Raw genomic sequence first — 17,127 nt, 5'->3', positions numbered from 1 at the left:
TCTGGCTTTGGAAATAAGTGAAAATGTGGTCAAGACATTATAAACTATATGTGCTTGGATAATGTGGGCCGTGCCTGGTCTCCTGATATTGAACCACATTTTTATCTATTTGATTTCATCTTATTGAATTAGATTTTATGGACCGTCTGCTGTTTCTGGAATTTTATCTTCTACGCTACAGGCGAAGAACAATACTGTCCCTGATTCTCATCCAAATACACCTCCAACTGTTTGCAAAACACACACACAGACACACACATACACACACACACACACACACACACATACTCTCCTAGTCTCCTTGTTTGTACTGCCACATAGAGACAACAATAATAATAATCCAAAATCACATGTCTTTTTACTTCATCTTTAGTGCATCCGGCCGCAGATTGTGTCCTGACAATCCTGCAAGCAAACGCTTTGCTGTGGTTTGTATGAACCTGCATTTACAGCCCTTTCACCCGAGCAGAAGCATTAATGCGTGACGTAGATCAAATGCCAGATGCAAGATCTCGCTCCGTGTGAGCCACCGATCCCACATCCTGCTCACAATGCTGCAGCCCTTTGAATCCCAATGTGACCCTTCTGCCAAGGCGAAGGCCCTCACTGTGTCAGTGGCACTGATAGAAAGAGACAGAGGGGCAGCGTGCCTCTATTCACAACCAACATACACATTAGCATAACTCCCATCGTGCGGGCAATCCACCTAGCCACCTGTAAGCTGCACAGCCCACACTCTGCAGCTCTTTCTCACCCACTTCATTCACTTGTTTCTGCTGGAACTTCATTTACATTTGTGCTTGTGTGTGTGTGAGTACGTTTTTTCTTACTGTTGTTGCCAGCAGAAGCCCGTTACACCAGACTGTTTTGAGCTAATGAAGTGAGCGGGCTTGAATGGCAAGCAGGCACCATTTGTTATGTATGGAGTAATGTGCAGGGAGCTTGTTCAGACTCTGATGAGAATGTCTAACAATGTGTAACAAAACCAACGTCTTTTTCTGACCATGCATACTCCAGAGATGAACATAAAAATACAGCTGGAGAGACTTGCCATAGTTTGTCCTCTCTCTCTCTCTTATGTTAACTTGTTTTAGAGGAGGGGTTTCTAGAGGATAAAGGGTAGAAGGAGTGTCCTGAGGGCCAGTGGGAGCCTCCCCCAGGGTTGTGATTGGCCGAGGCTGCTGTGAGTGAGAGCAGGGGAGGCCAGTAGGAAGGTGAGCGGTCTGGGAGCCTGCTAGGAGGGCAGGCAGCCACAGAGAGCAGCTACCACTGCCTCTTAAAACCTAAGGTACTCCTCATTACAGCTACAGACTTGATAGACAGAGAGCAGGGGAGGGCAGGAGACAATACTGAGAGAGGGAGAGGGAAGGAGAGTGAGAAACTGTGAACAGGGAAAGTTAGAAAGTAAGCAGTCCTACTTGTGTGCTCACCTTTCCTTGACTGCTGCCTACCCACTCCACTACCTGAGGCACACATACACACACACTCACACACACAGGGAGGTGTTTCAGGGAGGCTTAGAGGGCTGACTCTCCAGGGAAGAAGGGAATTAAACACTTTTGTTTCCAATCCACCGCGTCCACACTCAGGACACAGAAAGGGATTACAGCTTGTACGCCTGCCCCACTTGTTCCTCTCTTCTCTCCGCATTTTGTCTTCACTGAGTTACTTTGGAGACTTTGGATACAACCTTCTTGAATTGTTGGTTCGGGCTCAGAGAGGCATGGCACACGGACAAAAGAGCCCCAGGTGGGCATTAACCCAGGGCTCCTTCAGCTTGGCACTGGGCCTGTCGCTCTTCTCCCTCCTCCTCCTCCTCTTCACCGTCTCGGCCGCAGATGAGTACGACTACTACAGCTGGCAGTCGGACAACTTCCACAATGGCCGCTTCTACACCAAGCAGCCCCAGTGTGTGGACATACCAGCTGACCTGCGCCTGTGCCACAATGTGGGCTACAAGAAGATGAGGCTGCCCAACCTCCTGGACCACGAGACCATGCCAGAGGTGAAGCAGCAGGCAGGCAGCTGGGTGCCCCTCCTGGCCAAACGGTGCCACGCTGATACCCAGGTCTTCCTGTGCTCGCTGTTTGCACCGGTGTGCCTGGACAGGCCCATCTATCCCTGCCGCTCGCTGTGTGAGGCTGTGAGGGACAGCTGTGCTCCGGTGATGGAGACCTATGGCTTCCCTTGGCCGGAGATGCTGACCTGCGATAAGTTTCCAATTGATAACGACCTCTGCATCCCCATGCAGTTCACTGGGAACCACGCAACCCAGCCACCAGGTAGGGCAGCTGTGTGCACTCACTCCAACACACCCACTCACTCAAGCATCTATGCACACATACAGGTTAAAAGTCCAAAATAGAGTAACTAACTTAATTTTGAGTGTGGCTACTGAAGAAGTCACTGATCAAAAGTTTGAATTATGGTTTTTACAATAGGTAAAATGTGTTTTTTTGATATGTTAGCAAGACATTTTGCACAAACTCTTGTGTCAGTGTTCTTCTCAAAAGTCAAAATGTTATGTAGCAAGCAAGGTAACGTCATCCTAAATGAAGTTGAGTTGATTAAATTAAAAAATCATCATTTTCCAGCATAAAAAAGCGTGCTGTAACTTGTTGTTTTGGTTGTCAAGTTAGGGTTAAAAAATGAAATAATCGTCAGAAAAAAGATGGCCTTATTGCTATACTATGAAACGTGTTGTGTGGACACAAATGCAAAAAAAACAAACTCTGAAAGGATGAAAAAAATTAGTAAAATATAAGGACTTAATCCAACAACATTCGTAAGACAAATGAGCGTTCAAGAGCCTGCAGAGTGAGAGCCTGTGAGCCTCAAAAGGTTTCCTCGCACTCCAATAATGACAGACAAAAGTTTAATTGAGAGAATATCCAGAGGAGGTCAGCGAGAGAGACAAGAGCAGGAAGAGGCTAAGGGGGAAAGTTCTTGAGTAAGTGGACGGTTGAGGACGGCTCCCTGCCATCTGCATACGCCTCAGGGAGGAACAGAGACAGGCTGAGAGAGACAGACAGGAGACTGAGAGACTCCGGAGGCCAGATCGCTCCCTGAGTTAAGATTAATGGACTGTTATGTTAAACACATCTTACCTGAAAAGGCGACACACGCGCACACGCATGCATGCAGACACACACCTTTATCAGCAGACATCCATCAACAGATAATCAATCAATCTAACAACTGAGTGGATTTCAAGCTGTCGTGCATGCAGCTTACAAGTTGGCAAATGAGTGTTAATAAAGAAATGAACTCAAGATGGAGGAAAGAAGAAGGAAAATCACTACAGTGGGGTTTCTGAGAGATCTGATTCACAAAAAAAAAAGTAAAATGTGAGTAAGAGAACAGACAAATGGGCCAATAGTGAGCTGTGAGAGAGTGAGTGGGAACTAAATGGAGAGGAATAGGTGTGTGCGTGCGTGTGTGTGTGTGTGTGTGTGTGTGTGTGTGTGTGTGTGTGTGTGTGTGTGTGTGTGTGTTCGTGTGTGACTACTTAAGCAGCCTCTTGCACAAAAGCAGTCAGCCCTGAGAGGGGGAGAGAGGGAGTTGATGAGAGTCTTTAGACAGTGGAAGGGGGGACAGTCCCCACTGTGTCCCAGCCTGCTACGCTTTTGTTGGGTCTGGCAGCCAGCAGGCCAATTAGCTAGGAGGCCAATTACTGAGCTCCCCGCTAATTAGTGGACATGACAGGACAAGAGACGCAGGAGGAGAATGGGAATGGCTAAAGTCTGATTGTCCCTGAGAGAGCCGAATGGAGAGGAGTGAATGGAGAGGGAAGCGGGAGAGTAAAGAGAGGCAGACGGTGCATAGAATGAGAGAGAAGCTGCTTCCTGCAGCATAAAAAGTGTCTCTGCTTTCAATAAAGACCCGGAGAATACGGTTTATTATTCTCATTATTCCACTTCTAGCCTTTAACCGTTTATTGCCCTTTCTTATCTACTGAGAGTGAAATGTCCCTGCATGTTAATATTTCACTTGTGTATATATAGTGAAGATGTTTTCCTTGACTCAAGCTGGTAAGTCACTAAAAATCATTTCAAGTTGTGCGACATATCTTTGCTTTTTATCAGTAAATGCTCCCAGCATACTGATATCTAACCATCAGCAGAAAAAAGTGGGGAAAAAATCACTAGAGGATCCTCTGGTGAATTCATGCGGAACCGACTTATTCCATTAGGAAAAATGGCTGCTCTGTTTTTGTAGGACTGATATCAACTATGTGACATTTTGGCTTTGCAGAGCCATAACTCATTCTTTTTTCTACATGCTGCCTGAGAAGGAGGCAGCCTAAACTTCATCAGTCACCCCTTCAAACAGCCAGCTGTTTGTTGATCTTATCTAATCAAATAATGATCAGAGGCAGCTAGATTACACAAAGTGGTGCGAGATCAGTGTACAAATGTGGAGGGAATCACTGATCTAATGCAGTTTTATGCAGAGCGAAAACAGACGAGATATGTTAAATGTTTAAAGAATGAATACAAAATTGAAAAGTTTAAAAATGTAATTCGGGTGTATTCTTGTGTATGCGAGAGTGTGTGTGTGTGTGTGTGTGTGTGTGTGTGTGTGTGTGTGTGTGTGTGTGTGTGTGTGTGTGTGTTTCGAAACTGAGAGTGAACCCGTATCACTTGTAGCCTGGAGGCTCAGTCACTGACATTTTGTTAAGAACCAGAGATTCTCAGATGTGCCGATGAGGCCATCCTGAGGACAAGCTTTTGGCTCTAAAACACACACACACACTCACACTCACACACACACACACACACACATAGAGAAAGAGAGACAAACACGGCCAGAAATAATAAAAAGGAAAGAATTTCAGCTAAGAACTGTTAGATGTGAGTTTCCTGGGAATCCTCTGTGTCCAAGCACATGACGGATCCTCTTCACACAGGATCATGTGAGGACTCTGGTGGTAATCCAGGTGAAGTTGAAGCTGTTGGATCAATCGCAGGAATTAAGTGCGGCACTACCTGCTGCTCTCCCTGTCCGGGAGGCCCCGATGCTATCTGAGCTATTCTGCAATTACATGATATAGCACGGTTCGAGGGCTCCTGTGGAAACTAACAGTACAGAGTTAGATTCACTTTCCACCTCTCTGTCATCGCCAAAACTGAGACGAACACCAACGCCACCTGAGTTCAGGTTGTGTGTGTGTGTATAGTTTTTGGCATGTGTTGGCGTTTGTGCCTGTGGGTATGAGTGTGTGTGTGTGTGTGTGTGTGTGTGTGTGTGTAAGAGGGGCCCATGGGGTGTGATTATGTGAAATATAAGTCTGTAGATATTATACCAGGGAAGACAAGGAGCAGAAAAAAAAGCACAGCTGAGCTGAGGCTGTCAGGCAGAGCACAGTTAATGCCACCCATCAACTCCACCTTTTTTGTTAATGAGGCTACTGTCAGCATCAGCAAATCAACACGCATGAGAGGCGTAGATAGGATTCTGCACTGTCTGCTTAAGTGTAGGGGTAAACTCCATAACTCAAACTGCATGTTCTTGAACACAATATGCACGTTGTCCAGTGAAAGTCGTTGAAATTGCATGGTGTGAAAGATATTGTCTGTCCTCGCCGTACTCATTGATGCGGCTAGTGTAAGTTACAACCGTGCTAAAGGAGACAGGCAGCACTGTCAGGTCCCCGGCAGCACAATGGGCGCTACTCATGTGGCCCTGGCTGCTATATGAAAGGGGAAAATGTGATCCAATGCTCTGTGCATGGAAGACTGCCTCGGCCTTTTGAGAATGTATTTTCTCTTCTGTATAGGATTCCTACAGATGCGAGGAGCGTGCTGTGTTTTAGGGGCCCCGGGGGCTGCCTGCGGGCTGTATTTAAGTCCACCTCTGTCTGTCTGCATGCCGCATTAAAACAGATGTTAGGCCCTCCGACATAAATCACACGCTGCATTTCATCTCCGGCACAGTACCGTTTTATGTCATAAGTGTTGCTGCTCGGAACTTAAAGGGCCCAAATGAGGCATGGGATAGTGACCCACCGCATACTTTACATGGAACGTTCTTCCCATGAAAGTTGCTGTGATGCTGCGGAGGACGAGGAACAAGGCGCATCGCGGGATCGCATGACGACATTGTTGGATCTTTTGTGTGAAGTTGTGTGAGAGAAAGTGGGCAGAAGCATGTCACTTTTGTCAGATTTCACCAAACTCTAAAGTTTATTCTGTACCCAGATTTGTGAAATGTTGCAAACATAAAAAGTGATTTACAGTGTTTGTGTTTTCAACAGAATGTTTGAAGTGACTGAGAGGGATTCTTGGATGTCATGTCATGACAAATGGAGTCTTTTAGGGATAATTTGTGGTTGGGCAAACAAGGCGTTTCTGCTCTTTTAGGGATGACTGTAATTTATGTTGTTGAAACTGTAAAATTATGCATGGAGCAATTTAACCAACTAATTACAACAAAATCGCACTGATGATATCATCACCGTGCTGTCATGTTTCTGGAGGTCACAGCGGACATCATTTCTCATTTCTCCGTGGAACCTTCTAGTCCAAAGTTGTGTTACTTTTCTTCATCAATAACAATAAAAACAAGCAAGCTTAAGAAGCTTTTCTATTACTGAGGATATTCTGTTGCATCAGGCTCTAATTGGTTAAAATACTTAGATGGAAAACCCGTTTACGTGAAAGGAGAGGAGAAAAGGCTGGTGAGAGACAAAAGATACAGCATGTGAGAGCGACCGAAATTGGAGAAAGTGATATGAACCACAGAGCTATGACTAAGTGAAGTTGTGCAGTTAAATTACTGGACTCTTGCCGTACGTCGTTTCCACTCTGGCTTGCTGTTTGAAGATTAACAGCAGGGCTTTCCAACAGACCACCTCCCTGCTCAGCCCGCTCCCATCGTCCCTTTCCCCTTATCCTCAGTCCTCCACTCCCACCCTCTTCATCCCCAGCTCTGAGAGACAATATTATAAAAAATCGACACTTTGATTGGGAACGTTATAGTTTCTGCGATAAACCAGCGTGCAAAAGGCGAAAAGCAGCACACGAGACGGAGTCAAGTCCAAAGTCAACCAGAGTGAGAACATAATTCTCACGCTTTAATCACATGGCGTGGTAGAAGAAAATTCCTAAACTGCTTTGAGATGATGGCAAAATACATTAATGACCTAATGTCAAAATATTTGCTGAGTAGAAATGTGTCCAGGAATAAAAAAAAAAAAACACGGAGCCATGCAGCAGTGATTCCCATCAGAACATGACGGAGATTCCCCTGACAGAGACCAGACCATGATGAGTGCAGTCGGTGCTTAATTGATTTCTCAGCAGCGTCCAAATGGTGGTTTCTCGGTCCAAGCTCAACTAAGTTTCGTGGAGGGGCTGCTTTCTCCTGACACATGCTCTGGCATCCACGCAACTGGGCCTCCTGCCAACATACCACCCCTGTGAAACCAGAGTGAATTACCGTGGAGCCTGAATAAGACGTAACAGCTTCAAGGGAATCATTCAAAACAGACAAATCCAGAGTTTTGGCAACTCTTGATCTGTGTGTGTATACGTGGGTGTGTGTGCGCGTGCGTTTCCGTGCTCTTGTCCTAGTCCTCATGTCAGCACCAGACAATTAGAGGCCTGACCCCAGTAGGCCTTGCAGGTCTCTCGCCTGTGAAAGCATGGGAACCCTCAGAGGAGGAAAAACTGGCAGTCATTCTACAAGAACATGGTTCAGCTCCCTCCGAAACACACATACGAGTGCATACACACATGCTCAGTTGTGGTTAAGGGGGTTCACCTCCCCACGACCCGAGCAGCGAAGCATGCTAAACTTTGACCCCTCTCATTATCTAGCCAGACGCTGAGGTTGGGGCTGGGGTGATAACCTTTGAACCCTGACTTCTAACCCAGGGGCCTGGGCTGGACCGTGCGAGGATAATCCTGTGTGCGTTTGCGTGACTGTGCGTTTGCAAATGTGTGACACAGGAAAAGGGGACAGCAAGCGTTTGGGGGTAGAGGTCGGAACATATTTCAGATGTTACATAAAATTGTTTTTGCTCCCATAGAAGCCGTCAACCTCAAAAGGCTGCTTACTCAGCAGAAGGTCAACGCTGTTGTCCTCCTCTGATGATATATCTCTGCCCTGTAGGTATAAACATATATGTGGTGCAGGGAAGATTTCTACCACATCCTTCTTTCCCTGACCCTTTCTAATATTATACCTTGCTCTCTCCATCAGCACAAGGCTCTGTTCTGTGGATGAGTGGTCTGATATTAAATGTGTGCAGCTACTACCAGCCCCTCTGGGATTACATGGAGTTTATGCAGTGATTGTCATAATAAAGTTTTATATTGAAGAGCCTTTGGAGAAAATTGAAAGGGATTATGAAGCATGTTTGTGCGTCTGAGAAAGAACAGACTGAATGCTTTAAAAGCAAGTTTTTGTAAGTGGTATGGGTGATTGAAGTGAGAGGGAATACTTGAACCGGTCAAAATGTTTTGATAATGCGTCACATCAAGGATGTTTTTGTCAGGTTTAAGCTTTATACGTGCAACATGCAAGATTTTGCAGTAAAATAAAAAAAGGCCTCATGTAAGGCCTGTACTTCTCTCTCAGGCTGTATCTCCACTCCGTAGGTGCACAACAACAATCAACAGTCCCGAATCAAAGTTAAACATGCTCTTGAAAAAGGCAGACATGACCATAAATTTTGACTTAAAAATAAACTGAAGTTGCTGCTTCAGTCTCCCCTCGCTGTTTCACAATGTGTGGTTGCTGTGTGGCCTAAGTGCTGCTGGCCGTGTGTGTGCACTGAATCACTTTTCACCATGTTGAGCTGCTCCTGCTGCAGCAGAGTTTACCTTTCTGCACAGCCAAGACCACGCCCGCACCACCAAAATATACAAGGGTCAGAATAAAAACATTTTGTCCAGTGTAATTGCAGGGCAAACATCAGTCAGCCTGCTGGACTGTATATTCGCACTGCAGCAAATAGCCTCTGACAAGAGGAGGGGGGCCGCAAATAAGTGCCTCCAAAGTGCTCAGGCCTTAATGATTTCATACCGACACAGCTTTGGTTTTGCTGACTGCACTTGACTAACAATGACCTCAACTCTGCCGTTAGCCATTCGCTAATCTGGCCTTAATATAATATTACTAATGATAAATTATTTTTTCTGTCCTCTCAGTGTCCAAGGTGTGCCCTCCATGTGACAATGAGCTGAAAGCTGACAACATCATGGAACATTACTGCGCCAGTGACTTTGGTAAGTACCAGAAATTAAAAAGAGTGAAACCTGCGTATAAACACGACAGGTATACCTTCCTTGCCTGTAGGTGGCGACATCAATTGCTCAACATCTGGAGCACAGGTTAGCATGTGTAGAGCTAGTCTGGAAGTGATAGAAACCCTCTTGTGCAGAATGTGCAGCCTGCTAAACGTGATTATGTGAGTTTGTAGGTGACTCACAAAGCCAGCAACACTGTAGGACTGTGCTGTGCACGCCATTCATAAGCCAGGTTTCCTTCCAAAGGTTTTTGCAAATTTTAACTAAATTTCAAGAAAATTGGCGAAAGAAAATGCAAGTGAATGCTTGTTTCCATCCACAATTATTAGAAGTTGGCTCATCGAGATAAGCAGATGGTGCCGCCAATTCTCCAGACAGAAAACCATTGTACTATTGCAGAAGAAGAGGGCACAAACAGATCAGTAACGAGAGGGGTGCCGGTTGAACCTCAAAAGGTGAAAAGCAATGAAGACTTTCTGACTTTTCTATTTGTTACATGTATTAATGTGTGGAGCGATAAGACTTTGAATACTGCCGCTATTTTTCATCTCTCAGCAAGGAAGCTTCAGTTGACGTTCACGAACAGAATGATAAAATCTCACAGTTTCATATTCATTCAATCACAACTGCAAGTGCACAAGTGCAGTTGTAAGCACAAACTGTTTCACCTCTTTCATGAGTTACTGATAATAAAAAAAAACAGAAATCAAAAATGACAGGACAAGTATGTGCCAATATAACTATTTCAGAAAAGCGTTTTAGCATTAACCTTTTACTAACTTGCACTAAAAGTGGAAATTTATGTTGCATGTCTTCCACCAGTATTCTACACATTCTTACATCATGTAAGATAGCAAAAATAAAAGCAGGACTACTGCAAAATATCTCTCGTACACATGCAGACATCAACATTAAAATATAATGCACACAGTTCTTTAGTGTAAAAACGTCTGCATTCACAAAAGCCTGAGATTTAAATACTGTATAACACTAACACCAGCTAATTTTTAAATATATTTCACATAGTATGCACTTTAGTCTGTTTTCACTTTCATTTTAAGGATACTTTGTTGGCAGACATGAAGATAATTTAATATTTATTGTTTCTGTTCTGATCTTCCTCTTCCGTGAAACGACATGTTTGTAAGTATTTGCAGGAAATGGTAAAAATGAGCACAGACATGAACAAGCAGAACACATTCATTTTGCACTATTCCCTCTGCCAGTGTGACCACTTTCTTCTCGTACACTGATAAATTAATCTAACGGCTTTCAATCCCCAAAGTCCATTCAACACTACTTTCTCAACTTTCTACTTCCAAGTATTTCAGTTTCACCACAGTAATGACCTGGACACCAAGCCAGAACATAATTATTCCATTATTTCTGCTCATCGAGGCTTTTGGCCCATCATGCTCCACAGCAGCTGAGTTTCTGCTTGCATGGACGATTGGCCCGGTCTTTAGAGTTAATGATATACTGCTCTCTATTTTCCCTGGTCATGAGATTCTGAGTACTGAACTAGAAATGGTGACAAAGAGCTCATAACCCTTGGAGACTCGTGAAGAACATGGATTATGTTTCTGAACAGATTAGTGAGAAAAGTGTAATTGAAAATGAAATGTAGCCACGCTGGTTCGGAAAACTATATTTCTCCACTGCAGTTGTCCCTCAGAGGAGATGTCTGCAGTTTGAAAGAGACCAAGTTTCGAAATCTGACTTCTGGCAATTGCCCACACACTAAAAGTGTCCTGAATATACAGAACATGACCCTTTATAAATCATAAACTAATAAACATCCAAGACATCATGTCCAACAACAACATTAAAATACGTCTTTGTGCATGTTACTCACACTCTGAGCTGCAGCCAAAACATAGGCTCATCCCCATAATTAATCATGACATTACCAAATCACATGTATTTATTATTCATGTGATTAATGCCAGGATTACATATCTCTATCTTCCAACATGTGGGTGTTTTGGGGATCGGAAAGATTCTTTCTGTTCATTAGAGTGAAACATGATTACATATGAAAGCAGATTTTAGTGGTTATTAATGTAAATGACTGGATGAGACATGAGGATGAGCAGAGGAGCGGAGATAACCATGACGTATGTATTTGGAGATCAAGGCTAAGAATGACTCCACACTGTTATTCTATAGGAGGATCGCTGATTACAGCTTGATCACACGCCTCATGAACGTTCTTACCTATTCATCTTTGGACACTGTTCGCCCTTGGAGCATTTTGCACTTAGTGTTTTATTACAGCCTACTTTTGATGTCTGATCTCGCCACATTCCTCAAGGAACCGTGGCGCAAAAATGACAAGAGCAGAAAAGAAAGGGGGAGGGACACGAGTCTGGCAGGTTACGGACACGAAGCCAACACCAGGTTGGTTGGGAGGTTGCTTGCTGTAAGAAAACCTGTCTGTTGTCAAAATGATGGCACAATTTTCTCTCCTTCTGTTACCATCTGTTTCTACACCTCCACGCTTCCTCTGCTCACTTTAAAGAAAGCAAGTTTATATAAAGACGTGGGCGCAAGCTTGTCACAAGGATACAGGCCAGGCTGCACAGTGGGCCCCGCTGCACACTGAATATGAGTGACGCAGAGAGGGAAATAATTTTATCCTTCCTATCTTTACTGAACGCACGCATACACATGAATGCATTCATTCACAAACACACTCACACGCTCAGGCATGTAGGCAAATGCGGCGCATAAAAACAAACGTCCTCCGTGAAGGAGCTGCATGTGAAACAGGATGCAGATTACAGGCAGCTCAACACACACATTCCTTCTTGAACATGCTATCACTTCGCATGTACTGTATACGTATCAGAGTGTACCGAGGGATGTTTATGCAACTGTAGACAAGCAGGCGAGAAGTGAAATGGCGATCTTCCAGCAGGCCCGGGCACATAGCGATGCTTCATACCGACCCAGCGCCTTTGCCCGGCCCATGATTAATTTCACCTGTCAAAATGTTCACCCAGAGAATTCCTCTTTCAAATGCCTGGCAGTTCAATTTTAATCTCTCACATGTTAAAATATGATCTTATAAACACGGAGCTCGATGGGAGATACAAGTCAGTACTTCATTAGGACGATAAACCAAAGTTCACTGTAACTAAACTCCACATATACTGAAAATGGTTATTTGTTCTGGATTTTCTGTTCTAAAAATACAGGAACGTATTTTTAGACGTTGATTAGATCGGACGACTAAGTGATTGTGTTCCCATGAAAAAATATTACTGATGTTACAACCACAGCAGGAATTTAAGACTTTGACTAGAATCAGAGCGACGTCCAAAAAATTAGGACTTGAGACTTGACTTAGACTCTCACTGTGAGACATCCAGCAAAAACATTGGCCAAGATTTGACAGCCTGTCTTTAGCAGAAAAACTAACGTCAAGGTTAACTATGCAAGCAGCTTATAACAACCGTAGTTATTATGACGGGAGCAAAGGAGGAACTCAGGTGATGCAGTTAAAGAATGAAAAAGTCTGTATATGGAGCAGATTGGGGTGGATGGATGGGTCAGACACACACAGACTTTTGCCCAGGAGACTGTTTGCTTCCTGTGTCAAACCAAAAGTCAACGTTGACTTATTTTACTTGACCTACGGTAGTAAACTTACATCACTTACCTAATTGTATGAAACGTGATTGACGTATTGGAACCTAACCACGTAGCATTGATGCCTACACCTAACAAAATGTGACTATTTCACACGTCAACCATGTTACGACCAAGGTCCGGTCACTTGTCGCTGGTACTCTTGGTACCATGATCATAACCGGTCGGCTATGTCCTTTTGGGAATGGTTGTACATGTTGTTTGGGAGTCATTGGCAATAAACCTATACAGTCATTTAGGTATGAGGGCGTGTTGGGTTTAGTAAAACATAAGACAGCACCAGAGCTTTGCTTGCTTTTCTGAAAGGACTTGGTCTCAGTTTAACCCAGTTGTGAGCTAAATGTGTAATTATTTGGAAGACTTGCATCTTGACTTTCAATTTGGAAGACTTGACTTGAACTTGCTTCACAAGACTTTGGCTGTAGCTCCAAAAACATGTCCTCCTTTTCGTTTATGGGTTTTCCCCCTAGTCAGGCACACAAACATAGACACAGGATGCAGTTTTTATACGCTGCAGGAGAGGTTAAATGATGACACTCAGGAGAGGTGTAAAATAGCACAGCACAGAGCTCAGTGCTGTACCTGCAGAAAGAAGAAATGTCAGAGGTGCTCAAAGTAGAAGCGAACAAGGGAAGTGACTCATAAACAGCCTCTGGGTGTAAATATATCTGTTTCTAAAAGTTGTACTGAGTTAAAATATCTCTCCCTCTCTTCTCCCTCAGCCCTCAAGATGAAAATCAAGGAGGTGAAGAAGGAGAAAGGTGACCGGAAGCTGATTGCGGCACAAAAGAAGAAGAAAGTGTTGAAGCAGGGTGTGCTGAGGAAGAAGGACCTGAAAAAACTGACCCTGTACATCAAGAATGGCGCCAACTGCCCCTGCGCCCAGCTGGACAGCCTGGGCTCCAGCTTCCTCATCATGGGCCGCAAGGTGGACCAGCAACTGCTGCTCATGTCCATTCACAAGTGGGACAAGAAGAGCAAGGAGCTCAAGTTCGCCATCAAGTACATGAAGTCCCATCAGTGTCCCACCTACCACACCGTCTTCCAGTGATGCTGTACTTCGATCGCTCCCCATGTTCCACCCTGTTCCACGTAATTCTCGTTTCAATAATGTGTCCCTGAACCCCAGATCCCTGCAAAATCTGTTACCAGCCCCCCACACAGTCCTGGTCCAGCTTTTATTTCCTCAGCTTTAAACATGAATCAGGTACTCAAGGGGATCATCCTGATCTGCTTAGATGAATCAGACACATTAACGGTGGAGCGGGGAAATCTGCAGCCTTCTCCGAATAATAAAAGCCCGACAGAAACCACAGACTTTATAACAATTAGGGTGAGTTCATTTAATTTCCCAGACAAAACCAAACATTCTGATCTTTCCCGCTGCAATCTGATAGAATCTTCTTGAACAATTCTACTTTTCTTCCTCTGATATAGTAGAACCAATCACTTGTATGATATCTTACAGCAACTTTATCAATTAGACAGTAGCATTAAGAAATGGGAACCTAAAGATTTGAGGCAGTAGTTGGAGGGAAAAGAGATTTGATAATGTATTGATTACAGACAGACAGACTGGAAAGGGAGCCGAGTGGGAAGTCAGGGTTTGTTTCAGAGAAATGATTCGCTACATGTGTGGGCTGTGCAATGGGCCAGTGCACACACTGGCACAGAGCTCCCAGGAACAACATCAAAGCAAAGAAATGTAGATGATCCACTTAACTGTATGTTTTAATAATGTAAAAAGTAGGTAATTCAGATGAATACTAGATGGTTAGAAAACTGGGCTTTTTCCTTTTATCCCTGCTGGGAAAAGAAGACCGATGGAACAAGACAGACTGACGGACTGGATGATGCTTCCACTGACTTTGTACAGCACCGTTTTTGTGGCCTGAAAGAGGGAAACTTGAATATCTTTTGCTTTTTCAATTGGAAACAGAAGGAGGTTAAGGCAGAGAAGACATCTTCCTGAAAACGAGTGGAGAATAAAGGAGAAAGAAAGAGAGAGAAAGAGACTCTGGACAGAACCAACAGTGTTGGGTTGATAAGTCTCTGGTGCTCGCTATTTTTCACTATCACTCTTTCAAATGTTTCTTTTTTTTGTACTTAAATTTTTGAATTTGCTTCAGTTAAACTTATATTGTATGAAAGCAGAAATCATACATACAGACATAGCACCTGAATTCACTCTTGCCGTAGCAATAAAAGATGCAAATTTAACTTTGACAATATTTTCTAATCAGTTAATCTGTAAGTAGTTCTGTTACTGAAATACATCTTTGTTTTACAAAAAAAAGTAAATGAATAAAATATATTTGAAATTTTTATAAAGGATATTTCTTTAAAATGTGTACATATACAAATGTGTTTCTTTATCATTGTGATTAAACCACAAACTGCACACTACTTTTCTGACTTCATCACCGGGGCAAAATGTTTGCTTGGTTGAGAAAACACATAAGTGCATAATTACACACACTGCAGAAAGTAAGTTAGTTATAGCATCAAAATGTTATTGATATCACAGTATGGCCAACTGCAATATCCAAATCACAGGAGCTGCTTTTTTTTGATAAAGGTAAAATGTGTCACAATATACCGTTATAAATGAAGAACTGTAGTGCACAGAGATGTCTATACATCATATCCTCCAGTCCTACAGGAACATGCTTGTTTGGTACAGACATCAGCAAAAATCACATCATAATTTTTCTATTTTTTTAAGTGAAAAAGGAATTGCAAAAAGGGCGACACGGTGGGTTAGTAGTTAGCACTGAAGCCGCATAGCAAGAAGGTCGATTCCCAGCTGGAGCCTGTCTGTGCAGAGACAGCATATTCTCCCCGTGTCTGCATGGGTTCCCTTCAGGTACTCGCACAGTCCAAAGACATGCAGGTCAGGTTAAGGCAACATCATGTAACTTCTAAAATAACAGCTTCAAAATCATTTTGATGGTACAGTGTCTTGCTATAGGGTGAATGGTGTCTCTGTCTCAGCCATTCCACCCCCCCATCACTTGTTTCTGCACTATGTAACTTCAGTTAGAGGATAGGATCACAGCGCAGCATACATGTTTACAGCAACATTATATTTACGACAGTGGGGTTGCTCTCAGAAACTGCGGGGGGCGGGCGCCAAATTGCACAAAATGCAATTTCTACATAATGTTGCTTTAATTGTTATGCTAAAATTGCCTGTGAGTGTGAATAGTTGTTTTTTCTATACATGTCAGCTCTGTGATGAACTGGCAACCTGTCGAGGGTGTAACCCACTGCTTGTCCAATGTCACCTGGGACTGTCTCCAGCCCACCCAAAGACACTAACTTATTATTCAAGAATTGATTTTCTTTTTTATCACATTGCTGGAAATGGGCTCACATAGAAACTCCAATTTTATGTTCCAAAGATAAAATATATTTTTAAAAAATCACAAATCTTTCTTTTACACTAATCTGATGAAATCTAAATGCAACTTTCAATTATTTATTTACTTAAGTACTTACTTACTTAAGTGGAAACTTACATGGACCTGATCTAAGCAGCAGTTTTTTCAGAAACATGCCATAAAGGATGGTAAGAGTGCACATGGCCTCGCATGCACCTTCCTTTCAAAGGGGGAAAAGATGTGAAGCCTGAATTACGCTCCGTGCGATGCCAAAATCTTGCAGATCCAAGGTGGGCCTTAAGCTTTACACAAAGCCTGGGCTTTAAAAACCACCAGTATTTAATGTTAAAGAATAAAGGGGTGACGCGGACAGACAGCAGGCTGCAATGTAACCGACCAACTTTATCAAAACCATCCAGAGCTTAATGACTCCAGACGCACACATAACTAATTCAGTGCAGTTTAAAGAATTTGGCGTCTTTGTTCTCCAGAAAGCGAGATGGATCGACTGTGACACTGTGTGATGTTTATGGTATTCCACCCTTATTTCCCGAAATGTGGAGACTTTTGGACACCGTTCGAAGCGTGAACGCCAGTAGAGTGATGACCTATTTCCTGCTGATTGTGGAGATAGTGCACACTCTGTCTCAAGACTGTGGAATGACAGAAACGAGAGGGGACAAGGTTAATGTCTAAAGGAGTGTGGGACAGGACCTGCTTTTATCAGAGACTTCAAAATCAGCAAATTCTCTGTGAGCGATCAAACACCGTAAATGCTGAGCTAGAAATTCAAATTCCATACAGGTGGAGGAGACTTTGTTGGAAAGTGTCGACCC

At 43.5% G+C, this 17,127-nt stretch overlaps 1 protein-coding gene across 1 annotated transcript; it reads left to right on the top strand.

The window, feature by feature from the left end:
• The first annotated feature begins 1,379 nt into the window (after nucleotides 1–1,379).
• Nucleotides 1,380–15,129, top strand: sfrp5 (secreted frizzled-related protein 5). Its single transcript, XM_073482072.1, has 3 exons — nucleotides 1,380–2,282; nucleotides 9,156–9,233; nucleotides 13,631–15,129. The coding sequence occupies exons 1-3, from the start codon at nucleotides 1,724–1,726 to the stop codon at nucleotides 13,957–13,959; spliced, it is 966 nt and encodes a 321-aa protein (XP_073338173.1). The 5' UTR covers nucleotides 1,380–1,723; the 3' UTR covers nucleotides 13,960–15,129.
• The last annotated feature ends 1,998 nt before the right edge of the window (nucleotides 15,130–17,127 follow it).

Source organism: Pagrus major, chromosome 15, assembly GCF_040436345.1.
Source record: "Pagrus major chromosome 15, Pma_NU_1.0".
Lineage (NCBI taxonomy): Eukaryota > Metazoa > Chordata > Actinopteri > Spariformes > Sparidae > Pagrus > Pagrus major.
This window is presented reverse-complemented; position numbering and strand designations above follow the sequence as displayed.